Source organism: Dendrobium catenatum, unplaced genomic scaffold, assembly GCF_001605985.2.
Source record: "Dendrobium catenatum unplaced genomic scaffold, ASM160598v2 fragScaff_scaffold_360, whole genome shotgun sequence".
Classification (NCBI taxonomy): Eukaryota; Viridiplantae; Streptophyta; class Magnoliopsida; order Asparagales; family Orchidaceae; genus Dendrobium; species Dendrobium catenatum.
In genome coordinates, this window is record NW_021318822.1 from 98,861 (window position 1) to 120,211 (window position 21,351).

The 21,351-nt window shown below is 35.6% G+C and overlaps 2 protein-coding genes across 2 annotated transcripts in view; one reads left to right on the top strand and one right to left on the bottom strand.

Moving 5' to 3' along the window:
- Positions 1–3,609: 3,609 nt before the first annotated feature.
- On the bottom strand, positions 3,610–4,768 carry LOC110107569. Its single transcript, XM_020837841.1, has 2 exons — positions 4,427–4,768; positions 3,610–4,329 (listed from the first exon to the last, which is right to left on the bottom strand). The coding sequence occupies exons 1-2, from the start codon at positions 4,766–4,768 to the stop codon at positions 3,610–3,612; spliced, it is 1,062 nt and encodes a 353-aa protein (XP_020693500.1).
- Positions 4,769–15,220: 10,452 nt separating this feature from the next.
- LOC110107567 (cyclin-dependent kinase E-1) overlaps positions 15,221–21,351 on the top strand; it is a gene marked incomplete in the record, with an annotated part of 78,844 nt that continues 72,713 nt past the window's right edge. Inside the window, 2 exon segments of the mRNA XM_020837840.2 lie at positions 15,221–15,355; positions 17,161–17,454. Coding sequence (XP_020693499.1) covers positions 17,233–17,454 — 222 coding nt within the window.

Here is a 21,351-nt window from a genome sequence, read left to right on the forward strand (position 1 = left end):
ATTTTAAGAATATTTGTTTTTTCACTAGATCAGGGAACGTTTTCTTTTTTTTTCTTTTATTCATTTTTTTGTGCCTCCTCTCTTTTTGATAATGTCAAAGGGGGAGAACGTATTGTTGATTTTTTATACTGTTACTGTCTTTTGTATCTTGTTTTCAAAAAAATTAAAAACAACAAAAATATTTTAATCTCCCCTATTTTTTTAAAAAGGGTTTATTCTAGTGAGTGGGAAATTAGGAGAAATTACCTTTTTTGAAAATTCAAATTGAAATATTTTGCCATCATCAAAAAGGGGGAGATTGTTGCGGATCTATGGTTTATGATTTTGATGATAGCAAACATTTCTTATTTCTCTACGATTGCCTTATGTGCTAACATTTCAGGTCCACACGATCAGACTGCAATCTGGAACCAGCTCAAGATTGGGTAAATTAGGTATGTGTCAGTTTGTAATCTTTTTCCTTTCTTGAGTCTGTTGTATTTAATGTGGCATCTGATGATTTGTAACTTGGAAGATTTTCTATTGTGCCCTAAAAGATTTCTATTTTTGGAAACATCGTCCTGGATGATCTGGCTAAAGTAGAAACCCTAATTAGGGTATCCTCATTAAAGCAGCCATCTTTTTGTAAAACACATAATCCTGGACGATTTTGTATCGGCCAGGACGATCGGCTCAATACAGCAAGAATATGCTGCCATATCTACTTAGGAAAATCTTATTTTTGGATATCGGCCTGGATTATAAAATATTGTCCTGGACGATCCAGGTCAATTTTTCCAAACAGGTAGTTTTGGAAAGCAATTAATGGGGATTTCGTCCAGGCTGATCGCAAGATCGTCCAGGATGATTAGACATTGTCCAGCTTCATTTCAAGACGATATTCAGGACGATTTTCCTAATATTTGAACTAATCGGCCAGGACGATATGCCTATCGTCCTGGACGATAATGGAGGCAACTTGCATTAATGAGCTCGTTTTGAGAGCTTCTTTTTAAGCTATGGTAAGGCACTTTATAATTGTCTTTAGCAGCCATTGTAGCTTCATTCTTGTGGGGGAAACTTGAAGAGAGAGCTTGAAAGGGAGAGAGGAAAGGGTGGAGTTTGAGAGGGAGAAGATCCTGTGAGGGGGAGAAACTCAAGGGAGTGTGGAGGGGATTCCACACGGTTGCTCCGACGAACTCGCACCTTAGTACCATCGGATTCAAGGCTTATCTCGAGGTAAGTTCACCAAAGAAGAAGATCTCTTTGGTGTCAAAGGACCCGGCGACTCCGCCGCACCGGGGAAGGTGGAAGTGATTTTTTGAGGGCTTCTCCGCCTAGCTGTGGGGGATAAAGGAGAGACACTTTGTTAGTGCAATACTTGGAGGGTGCCTCCAAGGAGTGGATGTAGGTCAAAGTTTGATCGAACCACTATAAATCTGGTGAGTTCTTTTCTTATTATTGCTTCCGCATTTATTTTTCTTCCGCACTTTGTTTGTGGTGATTTTGGATGGAGTTTTATCTTTGGTTTTAAAGTTTTCCAATTCACCTCTCTCTTTTAATTAGCATTGGGCCAGTTCTATAGGGCCTAACATCCCTAACGAACTTTCAGGGACAACCTTGACGAAAGCCAGTTTGAGCGCCGATCCATTGAGAAGATTTGCCGTTGATTAAAATAGAGAACCTAGGATATCTTACACATTCCAAAATAAGCTTTACAAAGTAAGTAGGAAAACCAAAATAGCTTAAAATTTACTCCAAAGTTTCCCAAGACATGTTATCATAAGCTTGCTCCATATCAATTTTGAAGGAAACCAGTCCTTTAGAGGATTTAGAAAATCTGAATTTGTTGAAGACTTCTTGAGCAATTAAAACATTATCAGATAAGGACCGGCCTTTAATAAAAGCAACTTGATTTTCAGATATAAGTTTTGGAAGAAGATTCACAAATCTATTCAGAAGAATTTTAGCTACAAGTTTATACATAGTTTTACATAAATTTATAGGTCTAAAATTAGAAGGCAATATAGGCAAATGAACTTTAGGAATAAGAATAATCAAAGTATCCTTCCAACTAGTTTCCAATTTACCCTTGGAAAAAAATCTTTTCAAAGCATTCCAAACATCAATATTAATGATATGCCAATAAAAATTCAAAAAAGAGTGAGTAATACCGTCCACTCTCGGTGAAACACCTCCTTCCATTTGGCTAACAGCAATATGCACTTCTTCCAGCATCAAGTCAGAATTTAAAACGTCTCTATCATAATCCGAAAGTAAAACTTTCGGTTCTGTCCATCCCTTCAAAGAACATTCTCTGTAGTTCCATTTATTTTGAAAGTATTTGTAAAAAATACTTTCAATAAGAGCTTGATCTTCTACCAACTCACCCTCTTCATTTTTAATTTTGAAAATGAAATTTGCATTTCTTCTAGCGTTAGCAAAAGAGTGAAAAAACATTGTATTAAAGTCTCCATCTTTTAACCATCTTGCCTTCACTCTTTGTCTCCACCAAGAATTAATTCAAGCTAAAGTGCAATTCAAATCATTAATTTTGGATCTAATAAGTATTACCTTAGAATCGGATAAGCCTCCATTCCCAGACTCCTCCATTTGAAGATCATAAATTTCCATGATCAGCTTTTCCTTCATAAGATTTAGATCCTTTAGTTTAGCTTTGCTCCAAAAAGAAAGAGCTTTTAAGACTCTTTTGAACTTGATCTCCAGAACATCAGAATGTTGAGAAGTAATTCTTCTATTCCAAGACTTTTTCACTATAGAAGTCGAAGCATAGTGAGAAGCCCATGTGTCTTCGAATTTGATATAGCTATTATATTTAGAAAGATCTTCCCATAATTTCATCAAAATGGGGCAATGATCCGAAGCTATACGAGGTAGGTGATGAACCACTAATAACGGATTGGACTAAAGAGCAAAATAGTTGACAAAAGCTCTGTCAAGTCTTTCTAAGATTCTAGCTCCACTTGTTTTGTTATTGCACCAAGTATAACTTGGTCCAATAAAATTAGATTCATGATAATCAATGTTTGTAAAAATAGATTTCATCTCCTTAAGACCTTGAGAAAAATCAAATTTCCTACCTCCCTTTTTATCACTTTTAGAAATAAGGCAATTGAAATCCCCACGCACTATGGAAGGACCATTCACAAGCAAATAATTCTCCAAATGATTCCATAATTCCCTTCTCTTGTAGGTGTTCTTATTAGCATATACAGTAGAATTCCGCCAACTACCATTATTAATGATTTCTAAATCATCAATGATACATTGATTTAACGAAAACAAGGTATTAAAAGTTGCAAACCTTGTATTCCAAAGAATCAAGATACCTCCCGACAAGCCTTCAGAAGGATAATGGAAGAAGTCCCAATCCATACCAATAAGAGTATTGATATCCTTTCTATTCAAAGAAGAGACTTTGGTTTCTAGCAAGCCAACAAACAACACATCATTCTTTTCAACCAACTCCTTGAGATATAGAGAAGCATGAGCCTTTCTTGCTCTACTACAATTCCAAAACACTATGGAATTCATTGGTTTGGAAGGGGACTAGCCCCAATCCTTTTGACTTTTTCACCCATTTCCATTTTCTTGCTTCTAGTCATGAGTTTAATTGGTCCAAGAGTATTGAGCTCTTTTTCCATTTTTTTTCTTCACAATAGAATTCTCTCTATCAGCTTTGATCACTTCCATGTTCTTATTCTTCAATTCTGAAGCAGACTCAACTTCTTTGTTTGAATTATTGCTCGGAACATTTACAGTAATTTCCACTTCTTCATCAATCTTATTAAGAATTTCAAACCTATTATTATTAACAATAACAGGTTTAGGGGCATAGGATTCCTTACCAGATGAAATTTTTGTATCTATCCCGGAGAAACTATCTCGTATTTCCCCTTCTTCTAGTTTTGTATTGCTAAGAACAGCAATATTATTAACTTCAGCAGCTTTAAAAGCTTCATAATTTCTAGGATCAGCAGCAACAAAAACTTCCTTTTGTACAGAACAACATGTCTTTTGATTTTCAACAGAGTCTTTGTCTAGTTTCTCAATAATAGACCCTTCCGAGTTCAAATTCTGGTGATTAATTTGATTAGGAGCAATAGTAGCAACAGTCTTCCAAATTTCCCTCACAGGTTTTTGAGAAACTTTATTGACAATATATGAAAAATTATTAGTTCTTTTCCCCTTTCCATACCTGACGTGCACCCAGGGTCCATACCCTGCTTCTTCAGGAATTTGTATATCTGCAGTTGTAGGATTGGCAACATTAGAAGGACCATCATCCATTTTGTTAGCACTTTCAGCTTGTACCACTTCCTGAGGAACCTTTTTTGGAAATTTCTTTGATATTATCATTCACAGACAAAGGATATATCCCAATTAAGTGACCAATCTTTCCACACTTGAAACAAAGTTTAGAAACTTTTTCATACTCAATTTTTTGATAGAATTTGCTAGATTCACCTTCCACCCAAACTCCTAGAGGAAGTTGTTCATCCAGCTTGATGCGAACACAAATCCTAGCAAATTCTCTTCTGTTCCATTGGAACATATTCCCATCTAGTAAAAAGGGTTTGCCAACAAGAGATGCAATTCTGCATATGTTGATATCATCCCAACAATATAATGGTAGATTAGGAAGCCTTATCCACACTGGAGCCGAGAGTCCCTTCAAAGAGTTTGTTGAAAAATTAGGCGACCATTTATCAATGCCTACTATATGGCCTCTTACAAACCAAGGTCCTTCACATAAAATAGCTTCCATAGTTTCAGCCTTTTCACATGAGCATAAGACCCAATCTTGTCCTAACAAGGTTAATCTGAAATTCCCAAAGCCGCTCCATTGCCTTCGTAATTCATTGTTGATCACATAAAAAGGAAGATTATCTCCAAAAACCTTGACAACAAGAGTATTCACCAATTTTTTTGAATTTTCCAATACATTAATTCTCCTTGTGAAGCTTCACCGTTTTTCCATCATCAGACAAAAAAGAACCCAAATTCAAATTGTCCACTTTAATGTTTGCACTTCTCACCCTGGCATTCGTCTTCACATTTCTCATCTTTACAGAATTCTCGGGAGGATAAGTCTTATTGACTGTTTGAACATCAGAATTCAATTCTCCTGAAATACAGGTTCTAACTTGCTCCATATCATTTTGATTCTTCAAAGAAGTAATATTCCAAGGTTGCGACCCAACACCAGACATCTTCTGTGCATCTTTTCTAATCTCCTCATTCACAGCATCAACGACCAAAGCATTTCCATGATTTGAAATCTGTTCTCCAGGACTCGAAGGAATAGAATTGCAGAATCTACTCACATGTAATTTAAGATCAGAAGAAGATGTTGCATTCGGGCTTCCAGAAACTTGCTTCAGAGTCTTCAGAACTTTTGGACTTTTGATTTCTTCCTCAATAAGAACATTTTTGCCTTTGTGGGCAATAGGAATAATCAATTTAGGAATCAAAAGAGCTCCTTCATTTATGATTAGAGGTTTATTTTTGGAATTCAGGTTTCGATTTTCATCAGCAAAAAAATCGGAAGAAGAAAATTTCTCAGATGAATTTAAAATTGAAGGAACATTCCTCCCAGCCATATCCATAGAACCTCGAACATCAACCATCTTTCATTGTCCGGTGATCGGAGGACGAACACCGTCGACAAAGAACGACGAGCACAGTCCGGAACGAGTGAATTTGAAAATCACTTTCTCTCTATAGCAAACAACACTTTCTCTCCTTAAGGTGTTTCTGTAATTAGTGCACATATGTTTCATGAACAAAAAAAGGTGTTTCTGTAATTAATCTCAACTATCCTTATTAACATGTTGTTCTGAATTGAAATATATATATAAATGATTTGCTACTAGGGGACCACAGCATGAAAATTGCTACAACTACTTTATATATTATAAATGAATTCTATGAAACATATATTGATCAAACCCCATGCATGACCTCATCATATAGTGTAGATAATTATATTGTCGAACTAATATATGTTCATCCTGCTAGGTTTTATAATATGTTTCACATGTCTCGTTCTATTTTTATGGATCTTCTATGCGACTTAAGAAACTACTCATGGATTGCATGGTCCATCAAAGGACTAATGGGAGAGAAGTATTGGTGATAACCTTGTATATATTATCAAATAATGAATCAATAAGGTCAACCTGTGAATGATTTCAACATTCAACTGAAATAATTTGTTGCTATTTCTCAATTAGATTGGAGGCATTAGTGAGTTTATCATGTGAAGATATCTAGCCAAAAGATCCAATGTTTCAAAGTACACCAAGAGAGATACAATATGGTAGCCATTACATTGCATTTTTCAAGGTAAGTATGCTCACCATATGGAATGATGCTTACTTAGTTATATAATATCTAAGCAGGCTGTCTCAATTAGGATTGTGTTGGAGTTATTGATGGAATGCATATAGATGCATGTAATTCAAATACTGAGAAGTTGGCATATATTGGACAATGTGGTTCACTGACACAAAATGTAATAACCATTTGTGACTTTAACATGTGTTTCACATTCATAGTGGCAGGCTAGGAGGGTAATTCACATGACAGCCGCATCTTCAAATTCGCTTTAAGTAATAATTTACATAACTTTCCCGTGTCACCTCCAAGTTAGTTGTTGTTAATACAAATTTTCATAATGTTGAATATCTCTATAAGAAAATAATACATGCTTCTAAATAGGAAAATATTATATTGTGAAAGCTGGATAGCCAATGAAACATGGGTTTTTGAAGCTATGTTCAAATACAAGGTATCATATTCTTGATTTTGAAATAGATAGTCAATTGGTATATGGGATGCAGGAAATATTTATTAGGCAACATTCTTCATTACATGGTGTTATTGAAAGATCTTTTGGTGTGTGGAAGAAGAAATATGTTATATTACGTGACATGCCAACTTATTCGTTCAAGCAGCAAGTGAAAATAGTGGCAGCTATTATGACATTACAAAACTACATACGTCATCATCCTTCTCGAGATGATTCATAATTTAATATTTGTGATGTTGATCAAACATATATATCTCAAGAAGCATATGAGTTCTGAAATTGGGAAGTCACTACCTGATAATAATGAAGATGTAACAAATATTGAGTTGAGAGATGACACAGGTGCTGAGGAGATGATCAATTGACTGGAGAAAATCACCAATGCATTGATGAATGAGATTAATTAGGAGTCTTTTGTTTGATCAAATTTCTCGGGAGTTGTTGGTTGATTGTTAAGTAGATAGCAAAAATTTATTGTTACTATTTTTTTTTAAGTTCATGTGCTTGTAAGCTTAAGAAACTTATATAGTTATTGACTATGTTTATGAATAAATGTTTAGTCTCAATTACCATCTATTTTCCTTCTTGATTTATTGTTATCGAAGTCTTGTTAATAATTTTTTTTTTTTCATTTGCATTTTGAGTACCAATATCAAGAATAATATTTACAAATATTTGTTTTGGGTTAATGATTTTCATGATTCATCGTCTTATACAGTAGCCCAATTACTTGCTTTCTTTCCAAGCTGCATACTTCGTATTGCATAAATGAAATGAAAAATATTACATACATCGCTGATTAAGTCACGATACAGAATATGAGTAGTTATAATTCCGGTGACTAATGGGGTAAGTAAAATAAATGCAAAAGATTACGTGTAGCAAAACAGTTTTACAGTAAAATTTTCAAACAAAATATATTACTTTCTCTATAATAACTTCAACAAATAGCTTTTTCCATGTCACCCTACCTAATTTAATGGCAGCTGCTATTATCTAAAATGCGGTAAATTATTCTATGCGAAGTCCGGATGTAGCTTTACATCCGGACTCCAGTTAAATCATGACACTTAGTTTTAAGATGTTGAAATTCAAGTTGGATTTCATTTTTTAATTTTTATCTTATCAACCCGATCGACTCGACCCAAAGGTTCAACAACCAATTTTAAATTTAAGTTTTAGGGTTGTCGCTCTTTTTTTAAATGAAAATATCTGCAAAAGCTTCACAATATATAGTATTTTAGCTCAATAAATTTTTTGTATCTGTTCAGAAAGAAAAAATGAGGAAGAGCTGATGAAGATGAAGAATGATTTGGAGGGGATGTTCATTCTTCGAGTAGATAATATGCCTACGGAACGCAGAATATGAAAGCTAGTATGCAAACGCCAAGAAAGAGGAATAATTTTTTATTTTTTTTTGTATACTTGAGGAGTATGTGGGGGGTCCGAGAGGCCCGCGCCCCTTGGTGGGGTTCAACTTGCCCGGTCGAGTAACGAGGTTAAGGGGCAGCGCCCCTGCAGGGGTTTCCAAGGGTAGCACCCCCAAAATAAATTTTGGTTGTAAGGAAAAGTTTCGAGTTCCATTTATTTTTTGTATGTGTTCGTTTGAGTGTTCTAGATCATGATTTATTTTCTCTTTGTCAACATTTTATTAAAAAAGTATTTCTTACTACACATTCGATAATATATAGAAAATATGCATATAATGCAGAGCAAATACATAGTAAATACGCAGATAATATGTAGATGGTAGTGCAATTAAATTTGTAAGAATTAAAAAAAAAAGAAAAGAGAATATAATATGTAATTCAATGTGTTTTTGATTTGCTTTCACTCCATCATGACAGTTAATTAGTGATTTCGACTATCGTCAACTTAATTTTCAAAATTAGATTGCATAGTTTGGAACTCTCTATCGTAAAAAGATTTAATTAGTTCAGATCATGTTACTTTAAGTGTTTTCACTATAAGTTAGATTTCAAAGAAAAATTTCTAAAAAATTACAATGTAATGTTTAATTCACTGCGCTTTCATTGTGCTTTTGTTGTGCTCTCACTACGCTTTGACAGTTAATCAATGATTTTGACTATCGCAAACTTAATTTTCAAAACTAGATATCATAGTTTGGAACTCTCTATTGTAAACATATTTTATTAGTTCAGATCATGTTACTATAAGTGTTTTTAATATGAATTAAATTTCTATGAAAAAATTCTAGAAAATTTTTATATTTTGTGTAATTCACTGCTCTTTAGTTGCGCTTTCACTGTGCTTCGACAGTTAATCAGTGGTTTCGACCATCGAAAAATTTAATTTTCAAAAGTAGATTGCATAGTTCGGAACTCTCTATCGTAATCAGATTTTATTAGTTTAGATCATGTTACTATAAGTGTTTTCACTATGAATTAACTTTATGAGGAAAATTTTCTAGAAAATTACAATATAATGTGTAATTCATTGGGCTTTAGCTGCATTTTACTACGCTTTAGCTGTGTTTTTGCTACACTTTCACTGCACATTTTTTGTATTAAAAAAGGAATGCAATATTATAAATAAATATAAATGCAATATTAAAAAAATGCATTATTATTATATTAAAAATTATAAGTATATATAATATAATTAAAGATTTCATCAAAGAATACAAAATAAAATGAATAAATCATAATACAAAAGGTACAAAAAATATGCTTATTTCTGTTGAGTTTCACCGCCTGAGGTGCCAGACGAAAACAAAAACAGGAAAGGGAAAGTATGATGGTAAATAAAGCGTATTCACTTATCTCTTTTGCCCAGGGGGTATACCCGGGTATAAATAGTTTTTACAATGAGGTTAACAAACAAGATTTAAAAGAATTGACATGGATAGCTGTACAGACTCTTATAGGCTGATTTATTTTGTTATTTATCTTTATATGTTAATATACCCCGGCAAACTGATGACGGTGTTTCGTTAGTTATTTTGTTTGCGAGATACTTAAAATGAGATATAGATAAAGGTTTAGTGAATAAATCAGCAATTTGGTCTTTGGAGGCGATGTGATGAACTTGTATGCTATTACTTTTGATGTGTTCCCTGATGAAGTGACAGTCAACCTCAATGTGTTTGGTTCTGGCATGGTACACCGTGTTGTTGGCCAGACCAATCGTCGAAGTGTTGTCATAGTAAAGTGTTGTAAGCATTTGTTGAGGACAATCTAATTCTTGTAATAGACGACGTAACTAAATGATTTTTGCAGTTGCTGCAGCGATTGCCCTGTACTCAGCTTCGGTAGAAGATCGAGCTGTGGTTGGCTGTTTCTTTGCACACAAAGGTACTGGAGTTTCGCCTAAGAAGTTGCAATATCCGGTTGTGAATTTTCGGTCTAGTTGATCGCCTACCCAGTCAGAATCTATGTAAGAAATAAGAGTTAATGAGTCAGATTTAATGGGAATGCCAATATGTAAAGAGCCACGAAGATATCGTAGTATCCGTTTTAGATTATATGTGGATAATATTTCAGGTGCAGGGCCTCCAGTCTGAAGATCTTTCTGTCGAGTTCAGCTTTTTGTTTTGTAGCCTTTGGTAAGCTTTCTTTTGTAGCATGTGTGGCTAGTGTAAATATTTCTTTTGGACTCTTTTGTCTGTTCTCTGATTGTACTATATGTGAATTATAGTATCCGCTGTTGTTTCTTTTCTGTAATGTAATTATCTCTGGCTCTGGATATATGTATGGATGGATAGATGAGGAAACCGATAGAAAGAAAAAAAAAAGAGGCAATAGAACGATCAGATGAATCCTTTCGCTAAACGGATCTTGGGTTGTTATAGGGAATCAGCTGGAGAAGTGATCTTGGCTGGCATCGTGGTGGACACAGGTCTGCTATTGAGCATACCCGCATGCTTGAGTATCTATTCGGCATAGCTCGCTTGATATGAAATGAGGCCTGATGAGTTTTGTTCAGCTGTAATACCCAAGAAGTACTTTAGATCACCCAGATCTCGCATATTAAAGTGTTTATTTAAGTGCATAAGAAGATCTGAAATAGATTTTGGGTTGTTGCCTATTAGAATTATATCATCCACATATATTAAGAAGTATAGAGTTATACCATTTTTTCGATAGATGAGAAGGGAGGAGTCAGAGTGACTGGTATGGAATTCCAGTCCATGAAGAAACTCTGTTACCGCTTCAAACCATTTTCTCGGTGCTTGTTTGAGGCCATATATGGCCTTCTTTAGCTTGTAGACATGCGTGAGGTAGTTTGTATCTTCGAAACCCTTTGGTTGTGTCATGTAGACCAAATTTGTAAGAGAGCCATGTAAAAAAGCATTTAATACGTCTAGTTGACGTATCATCCAGTGATTGTGCAAGGCAATGACTAAAAGAATGCGAAGAGTAGTTATTTTGGCCACGGGACTAAATGTTTAAGTGTAATCTAGGCCGAACTCTTGGTTACAACCTAAAGCTACTAACCGTGCTTTATACCTTGCGACCGATCTATTAGAATGGCGTTTTGTTTTAAATGTCCACTTACACCCCAAAATATTTTGATTTGTAGACGGGGGCACAAGTTCCCATGTTCCTTGTGATTGCAAGTCTTGAAATTCCTGAGACATTGCTAGCCGCCAGTAAGCATGTTGAACAGCTTGAGTGTCGTTGGTTGGATCTTGTTCAGAGACTTGATGAGTTAGATTAGTATGTGTTTTGGTTTGAGATGCCCAGTCTATAAATGAGTTTTCATAGGATGCTCAGTCTGTAAATGAGTTTTCATGGGATGCTTTGTCACAGTGGATTGATAGATCGGAGCTGCCGATGTGAGCTGTTGTTGTTCGGTATGATTGTTGGGTGAGGCAGTGGATGTTTGAGTAGTAGAATTGTGTGATGCAATGCTTTGAGGGATAAGTTGCAAGATCTTGTTCGGGGTGTGAACAGGGGCTGGGACAAGTAGTAGGGGAGGAGTGGAGTGGTGAGATGTGCTGGTTACAGGTGTAGTGTTGCTTAGGGATGATTGTTGAAATGGAAATATTTTCTCGTTGAATACAACATGCCTGGATGTGTAGACGCAGTTCGTTATAGTGTCGAGACAGCGATACCCTTTTTGAGATGACGAATATCCTATGAAGACACATGGCACCGAGAGAGGAGAGAGTTTTGAATTTGCATATGGATGCGGCCACGGGTAACATAGACAGCCAAAGATTTTTTGGTGATCATATGTTGGTGGTTTATGGTGTAGTTCTTGAAACAGAGTAGAGTTGTTGAGAACAGGTGTAGGGAGACGATTGATTAGGTAGACTGCGGTGTGAAGGGCTTCAACACAAAGATTATGGGGTGTATGTGAGTGAATTAGAAGACTCCTTACCATTTCAAGAATATCTATATTTTTCCATTCAGCCACTCCATTTTGAGGTGGGGTGTAAGGGCAAGTGAACTGATGTTGAATACCCCTTTGTTTGTAATAGGTAGTGAACGAGTTATTTATGTATTCGCCTCCACCGTCTGTACGAATGATTTTGAATTCTTGAATTAAACTGATAGTGAACATGTTTATGAAAATTCACCCATGTACTGGTAACATCAGATTTTCTTAAAATTGAAAAAATCCAGTAGTATTTGGTAAAATCGTTAATAAAAGAAACAAAATAACGAAATCCTTGTGTTGGTTGTACTGGGGAAGGTCCCCAGACATCAGAATGCACAAGTTGGAAAGGAGCATTCGTAGAGGAAGAAGAGTGCGAAAACGATAAGCGTTTACTCCCCATACAGCAAGTATTACACATATTATTTAGTAAGGTACATATATTAGCATCAGTTTTAGCAAGATGCCGAAGAAAAGAGATCGCGGGGTGGCCGAGACGGTTATGCCATAAGCTTAGAACGGCTTCAGTCGATAGAAGAGCAAGATGTGAGACCGAAGTAGTCGAGGCAATTTTGTATAGACCGTTATGGCACGGTCCTTGAAGAAGAAGATGCTGCGTCCTCGAGTCCTTGATTTGATATACATGAGAGGAGAATGAAACCATGCAATTATTTTTTGTGGTTAGTTGATGCACAGAAAGGAGATTAAAAGATAAATTTGGTACATGAAGAAGCTCGTGTAGATAGAGGTTACCTGAAGGTGTAGGCAATATGTCTTTACCTGTATTGTGAATTGGGAGCAGCTGTCCGTTACCGATGACGACTTGAGAGGAGCCATGATATGGTTCTGTCATGGTTAGATGAGTCAGATCAGCAATGAGGTGTGAGGAAGTCCCACTGCCAAGAAACCAGTCAGTATTACGATTACCTTATGGAGCAGAGAAGAGAGCTGTATTGTTGGTGTTTTCGGCATAAGAGGGATCCATGTGATACCAACATCGAATGACAGAATGCCCTGCTTTATTGCAGATTTGACAAATGGTATTCAGATGGGGATTCTTTTCTCTTCGACCTGCAGAGTAGAATGAGCTACGACCTCTGTTTCCACGAGTAGTAGTGGATCTGTCGCATCCTCGACTGTGAGTAGCGGCCAGAGCAAGGGAATTGCCAGTTAGATTTAGAGATTGCAGATCCTTTGTTGTTTCTTAGGCAAGAATCTGTTCTTCGCTGCACAGGAGACTGTAAAAATCGTCAAGTGTTATCGGTTGAAGGTTCGTGCGGATGGCCATTTTGAATGATTGGTACGTGGAAGGGAGCCCGTTGAGCGTGTATAGAATCACATCTTCAGGGCCAAGATTGTTTCTAGTGGCTTGAATGGCATTTACCTTTGATTTGATATCAAGAAGGTACTGGGTCATCGGTTTATCACCCTTGGTCGTATGATGAAGCTCGTTTTTTAGTTGGATGATCCGAGACCTCATCGTTTCTTGTAGGCGATGCGCTAGAGTGTGCCAAATTTCGTGAAAGTGTGTTAAGGTGAGAACGTATTGAAGGATCGAAGGCGAAATGATCGAGTAAAGCACTGCTGCAAGGTTTTGATCGGTGAGATTCCAGATGTCGTGCAAGGCCGGGGAGGTTGTTCTAGAGTTGCCTGCAGATTCTTGAGGTAGGGGACACAAAGAAGTGCCATCAAGAAACGCCTTGAAGCCATTGGTGGTGAATACCTTTTCCACTTGCGATCTCCAAAGCATGTTGTTGTCCGACAAAAGAGAATGAGGAACAAGGTTCTTGATATTATTCATCAGAAATTTAAGTTGGGTAGATATGGTAATGGAGACCATCGATGAGGTGGTCGGAGATGGGAGATGACGTGACCGAACCAGCTATTGATGACAAAAAAGGAAGAGAAAGAGGGAGAGGAGGGAGGGAAAAAGAAAATCACGGAATGGATCTTGATACCACGTTGAGTTTCAGCGTCAGAGGTGCCAGACAAAAACAGGAAAGGGAAAGTATGATGGCAAAGAAAGCGTATTCACTGATCTCTTTTGCCCAGGGGATATACCCGGGTATAAATAGTTTTTACAATGAGGTTAACAAACAAGATTTAAGAGAATAGACTCTTATAGGCTGATTTATTTTGTTATTTATCTTTATCTGTTAATAATTTCTTCTTTAAAAGAAACATAGTGTATGCGAATTCCACAGACACTTTGGATATTCCATTTTGTTATATTGGTCTCAAAGGATCTTTTCGTGTCATCTTATATGTTTTTAATTTGAACAAAATAAAGAACAAATATTAGTTCACTGTTCATATCGAGAAATAATTAATATATATAAATTTTCAAACTTTCTCTTGCAAAAAAAAAGTAAATATAAAGAAAAGCACAATGAAAGTTCAGCTAAAGCGTAGTGAAAGCGCAGTGATAGCCCAATGAAAGCGTGAAAGTGCAGTAAAAGCACATTAAAAGAAATAACAAAAGCTTTAAAAAGCTTCAAAAACATAGTGAATATAAAGAAAAATGTAATAAAAGTATAGCGAAAGCACAGTTGAAGTGCAGTGAAAACGAAAAAAAATACAATTAAAGCCCAATGAAAGTGCAGCAAAAGCACAACGAAAACGTTGTGAAAGAGCACTGAAAAGTGCCATTAAAATATGTAGTCATATATTTTAAAGCTATACAACATACTTTTAAAAATTGAAGAAGTCGTTATATAAATTGATACATTGAAAACATATGCAAACCAAAAGCACACTTACAGGGCAGTTGAAACAATGCTAAAATGAACAAAAATAGCTCAAAAATTTTAAAGTAAACAAAAAACAACCTAATGTTTAAAATAGAAAAATTTGGTACGGTATCGATACATGTGAATATACAATGAAAGCGCATCAAAGACATAACAAGTTCTTGTACTTGTTTGCACCTGGAGATGAACTTTTCACCGATTGAAATGTGAAATGAAATGCAGTGAAGTGTCTAGAATACTAAACTAGAGAGAAAATAAGAAGTGAAATGCCCCGATGAAAGGTAAAATGATCTAGCTCCAAACTTTTGAGCTCTTGGGGATTAAAAATTTTTATCTATGAACCGGATCCAATCAATCAGAATGAGCAGACATAAATAAAAAATAAAATACAAAGCGTATATCAGGATTTAATCAAGTCCCGACCAAAATGCACTCTATCAGCACGGCGCGTCTTTCAGGGCAAATTATTGGGTCAGGTGACCGAAGCCATCTCTCCGTTCGGTCGCCAATAGAAATGCGACATCTGTTAGGCATTTTTTTAATTTAATATTTACGCTTTATGTCTTTTCAGAGTTAGCGACCCGACCCGATAACGCTTTTCATTTGAATTTCGGAAAATAAAGAAGACCAAAGAGGTTATCTCTGTCGATAATATAATAGTTGAATCACGACCTGCATTGAAAATTATGGATTATCCAGGGAAGCCTTTTCTATCAGAGCAAAAATAACAATTTATGGATGAATGTTTCAAAAAAATTAATACAAAGTAAGTTTAGTTGCGTTTTAGTTGCGCTATAGTTGCGCTATAGTTGCGCTATTGTTGCGCTATGGTTGCGCTATGGTTGTGCTATGGTTGCGCTATGGTTGCGCTATAGTTGCGCTATAGTTGCGCTATGGTTGTGCTATGGTTGCACTATGGTTGCGCTATGGTTGCATTATAGTTGCGCTATAGTTGCGCTATAATTGCGCTACGGTTGTGCTATGGTTGCGCTATGGTTGCGCTCTAACATTATATTTTTATTTGTTTTTTGTAGGGAGCACAAAATATTTGCATCTGGAAACATTGAAATAAAAAGATCAAATATTGACTTTCTGCTCACAAATGATTGGTTAGGTGATAAACATGTTGATGCATTTGCTTTCTTTTTACTTGAGCAGAGTAGGTTAATGGCGGAGAAATTTCAACGTTATTTGTATATTTCTTCATTGTAGAGGGTAAGTATAAATAATATTTTAATATTTTTTTTCACGTTTGTTTTTCCTTATAGAACTGAATTATTGCAGGTATACAAGTCATTAAATCTGGATTATCAAATTTTTATCAAACACATTAATCCAGTTTCAGTTCAAGAAAGCAAACTTATTATTTAACCCATAATTTACGAGAAGCACTGGGTTCTTCTTGTTGGAAAATTGAAGGAGAAAGTCTGGAAAATGTATGACTCATTACCAAATCCTGAACACAAGAATATTTGTCATACAGTTGTAAGTGCAATTTAAATTTTAAGTTAAATCCAGATTGCTATGTTTATATACATAATAAATTTTTAAAATGTTTTATTCGTACAGATAAAGTATTTGCACGAGGACACCACTCTGTGGCTTTTGCATTTTGTCTATGATTACCTTTCTCATCCAAAAACTAGCTAATAAGCTATGACCTGAATGTTTAAATTGGTAAAGCTGCTTGAATAGAAAAAACGTTTTGTAATTTTAGGAAATATTTAACTTGTTAATATATCCGAGCAATTAAATGCCCATTATTTGAACTGTTTTTTTCTTGTTAAATTTTATAACATTTCAATTAGATTAGTAATGATTGCATTATCATCGTTGGGATATAATTATTGATAATTTAAGTTGTTTGATAAAACTAAAAATGTTAATTGTGGATGCCTCTGGCAATATTAGAATGTAGATATTGAAAATTGGATTATATGAGAGATTTGTAGTATTTATTAAGACAAACTACTAAGTACTCACCTTTCCGATTCATGCACTCCCTCTTCCATGCCCTCTTCCACCTCCCTCTTCGCTGAGCAGTCCATTTCTTCTCTGCAATTTTCTGGCTCGTTTTTTCTTCTACAGCAGTCTTTATTTGCGTCTTTCGCGGCTTTCAAAATGAAAAAATAGGGCGGTAAATGCTTAAAAGTTCAAATAAAAAGCGTTATCGGATCGGATCGCTAACTCATGTACTGAAAAAACATGTAAATATTAAATTAAAAAATTCGGTCACCTGACCCAATAATTTGCCGTCTTCCAGAGCTTCATCTCCGATAGTAAAAAGGTCTAGGGCCTACAAGTTTGATTATAGTTGCCCTGGAAATGGGCGATGGTCGGGCAGTCGCGGGCGGCAGCGGTGGCGGGGGAAGCAACCGGCCGGCGTGGCTACAACAATACGATCTAGTCGGTAAGATTGGGGAGGGGACATACGGGCTTGTGTTTCTGGCGAAGACGAAACTCCGCAAGAGCTGCATCGCCATCAAAAAGTTCAAGCAGTCAAAGGACGGCGACGGCGTCTCCCCCACCGCTATCCGTGAAATTATGGTATCCAAATACTCTTTATGCATTTCCGTTTTCAGTTCTATTAGTTTTACATCTTCGATCAAGTAACAGCCGGAGAAATTGATCGCCATGTGTCTCTGATGCAGTCTGTTTTATTGGATTTTTGGGTTGTACTTCAATTTCACCGGGAATTAGTATTTAGCGGGTAGAAAGAGACTTCTGGTAGAAGTTTTGCTGAAGGTATAGTGGAGAAATAAATGTCTATGTTTGAATGTGTTGAAAATATGTTGAGGTTCTAGCAGTTTTTACTTCTAAGTTGAAAGAAGGATGGCAATGGTGTCGCCCCACCGCCATTCAGGAGAAATCGAGATAGCCAAATCCACTTTTAACCTGTGCTTCCTTGGTCTTCGTCAGTTTATTTTTTGGATAGAGTAACCGTAGGAAAAGTTTGTGGCCCTGAATGTTTTCTTCGTGATATATTGTTTTGGACAATATGTTTTTTTGTTACTTTTCTTCAATAAGAAATCAGTATTTGACTGGTAGATAGCGGTTGATGTGATGCCCAGTTCTAATGTTATCAAACATTTTGGTAGCATGACTGCAATGAGAAAATTTACATGGATTCCCAAGTAGTTATACGGCAGTTTAAATAGCAATCTATGATAATTTATATCCACCATGGTGATTCAGAGCATCTAAATCTAACCAAATCAACAACTATTCCACTAAAATATGAAACCAAATTAAGTAGTCCATTTACAATTTATTTTTACAAGCATCCATCTTAGAAGTTACAATTCAATGCTTAAACAAGATTTACTTTGCCACACTTTATAAGCTAACCAGGATTAATCATAAACCTACACTCAGACTTAGCTCACCATTTTTCTTCTTTGTCTCCTTCGATTTTTAGCCAGTCCTTATCCTATTTGAAATGCTAATAGTAGCTATCAAGTTCATTGAGCCACAAATAACTCTAAAACAAACATATAAAGTAAGCTATGTAACCATGGCTAATTAAATGTGTCAATTCTAAACCATAATTAAGAATATTATTTTAGCATATTAAAGGTGAGTGAAATATCATATTATATATGAAAACATCATGAATCATACATGCATAATATAATAGTGAACAAAGCATTTGATGCGAGTATTCACTAAATTATATAATACACATCTGGGGAGGTAAGCTGAGAGTGCATGGTGGATGGAAAAGGGTGGAGGCTGAGAACGTGTATGATGGAGGGATTATTTTAGTAGGCATGTAGAAGGGGTGAGGAATCAAATATAACTTGTTGCAAGTGCTAGGCCAAGAGATGGTAAGTATTTGGGGTTTTGGTATTATGTGGAGGGCATAAAGCACGGATACTCTTATTTATGAGGCATGCTTTATCCGACACGTGTCAGATACAGATACACCTCCGATACGGCACGGATATGTGTCCGATACGGCTTTGCCGTGTCCAATTAAAATATTATTTAAATTTGACCGGACACGCGTATCAGATACTCGTGTCCTATTTAAACAACGAAAAAAAATGGAGCCGCAATTTGCCTATTCATTTCATTTATTCGCTCCATATCCCTAATATCAATTCATTTATGCGGCTTAAACATTTCAACAACCTAGGTTTTTCGTTTCCGTACAGCTATTCATCTTCTTCATTATAGTCAAAGGAGAGGTTCGACGACGCGAGTATAGAAGTGGACATGATCATCCTTCATCGACGAAGAGGCTCGACGACGCGAGCATTAAAGCCATCAGGATTATCCTTCATCGACGGAGCGGCTCGACGAGGCAAACAGTGAAGGCGACGTGAGCAGTGAAGGTTCATTTTCTTAATCGTAGGCTCTATACCGGAACTCGGTACCACTCGGTAGTTACTGGAACTCAATACTGCTTGGTAGGTACTGGAACTCAGTACTGCTCGGTACTAGAACTCAGTTCCACTCGGTACCGAAACTTGGTACCTCTTGGTACTACTCGGTACAGATGTGTATCAAATGGTACCAAGCGACATCGAGAAGCTACTAGAGAAAGCTTTAAAACAACTATTGCAGTAAAAATTTGTTGTAACCCCGCCAAGGGGTAGCGACCCCTTGGACTCTCGACATAGTCGCAACATATCTACACTTTTATTTAAAATTTTTTATGTTTCAAATTCATGTGGTTTAATTTGTGTTGATCCTTCGTAGGATAATGAGCTCTAGTGGTGTAGGAATTGGGTTTGATGATGGTCCATCAGAGATCAATATTGAAGATAACAAACCTCTATGAGGTTATGTGACAAAAATAGGTAAAATGTAAAAAGGGGGTGGCAAAATTGCATTCAAATGCGATTATTGTAATGCCACATACAAATGATTATATTATAGAGTGAAAGCTCATTTGATGAAGATTAGTGGTCATGGAATTAAAGTATGCCTGAAGATAAGCTCATCACAAATGACTGAATTGCAAAGAAAAATCAGTGAAGCTGAGTAAATGAGTGAAAAAGAGCTTCCAAAACATATTCCACTTCCAAGTATCCATGCTTCATATCCTTTATCATCTTCTTCAATTAGAAGTGATGACAATACTGTAAACAAATGGCCTTTTTGGATGGAGGATTTGAACAAAAAGGAAGAAAACATGCTGTAGATAGTGTTTTGGAGAAAACATTTAATTTACAAATGAAAGAACAACTAGATGGGAAAATAGCTAAACATTTTGTTACTTCACTTGACTGTGGTGCTAAAAGTTTTGTTTAAGGTTTCGTGATGAAATTGTGGTTTATGAATGTAGCAGAATTTTCATTTTATTTCATGTTCAATTATTTAATTTTTGTTCATATTTGTCAATTTTTGAGATATTTAAGTGTTTTTTTTGGGCAAAAGTAGGATGAAAGTAGTATCGCTTTTAAATTAATTTTAAGAATAGCAGTTTCCCATATACTCTATTAATTTTGTTACGAAGTCCAATTAGGCTGAACTAATTTTTCCACAAAATATTAAGCAATTTTAGTTATTCTATGTTTATAATTTTAATCGAGTGATCTTTTAAGAAGTTCATCAGCAAGGTAGTTTGAAAGTGGCTGAGTTAGTAATTTTTTGTGGAGAAATTTCTATTTTTATTTATATGAATTGAAGAGGTTCTGGGAATCTATCGCCTTTTCCTAATTTGCTGTTAAGCTACTGCTCATTTTTTTTAGTTTTGAAGATAGTTAAGTGATTTTTGTGGTGGATAAGCAGGACTGAGGAATTGCTTATTGTCTATTTAGTTTCAGTATAGCAATTTCTCATAAAAAATGTCAAAATGATCTCTGGATTATTTATGTGGAGCCATTTAATCCCAGACTATCTAATATGTATAATAGTTCCTTGACTTACTAAATTTGATCCAAAATAATCCAATAGACGAATTATTTTGGATAATATTTGAGGAGTTAACAAACTAAATTGAAAGTATTAGATAGTTGCGATTAAAATCAATGTTTAAAATTGCGTATACGGGTATTGAGGCATTTTTCATTCGTGAGGCGAGGCATAAACCTTAAGGCGTTTTGAGGCGTAAGCCTCAAAATCAAAAGATTGCGTAAACATAAAATGATAAATTTTTTATATACCAATGAGTGAATAATATAAAACATAAAAAAGCATAAGATATGAAGTGAAATCAAAATATCCCAATAATAAGACAACATGAAATATAGTTCAACTCAAAATTCTATCTTTCCAAAATCCCAGTATTCTTTTCATTAACATATAATTCAAATTTCCAAAAAAAAAAAAAGCAATGACATGCATAAAAACTCATAAGTCATCAGTATTGTCATCACTAAGGGGTTCTTCATTTGAATCATCATTATGATGAACTGCTCTCTCCCCTTCCTCCTCTCTTATAGAGTCCAATGTCGGGCATTTACTTCAAGATTTATGTAAGTTTTAATATATATA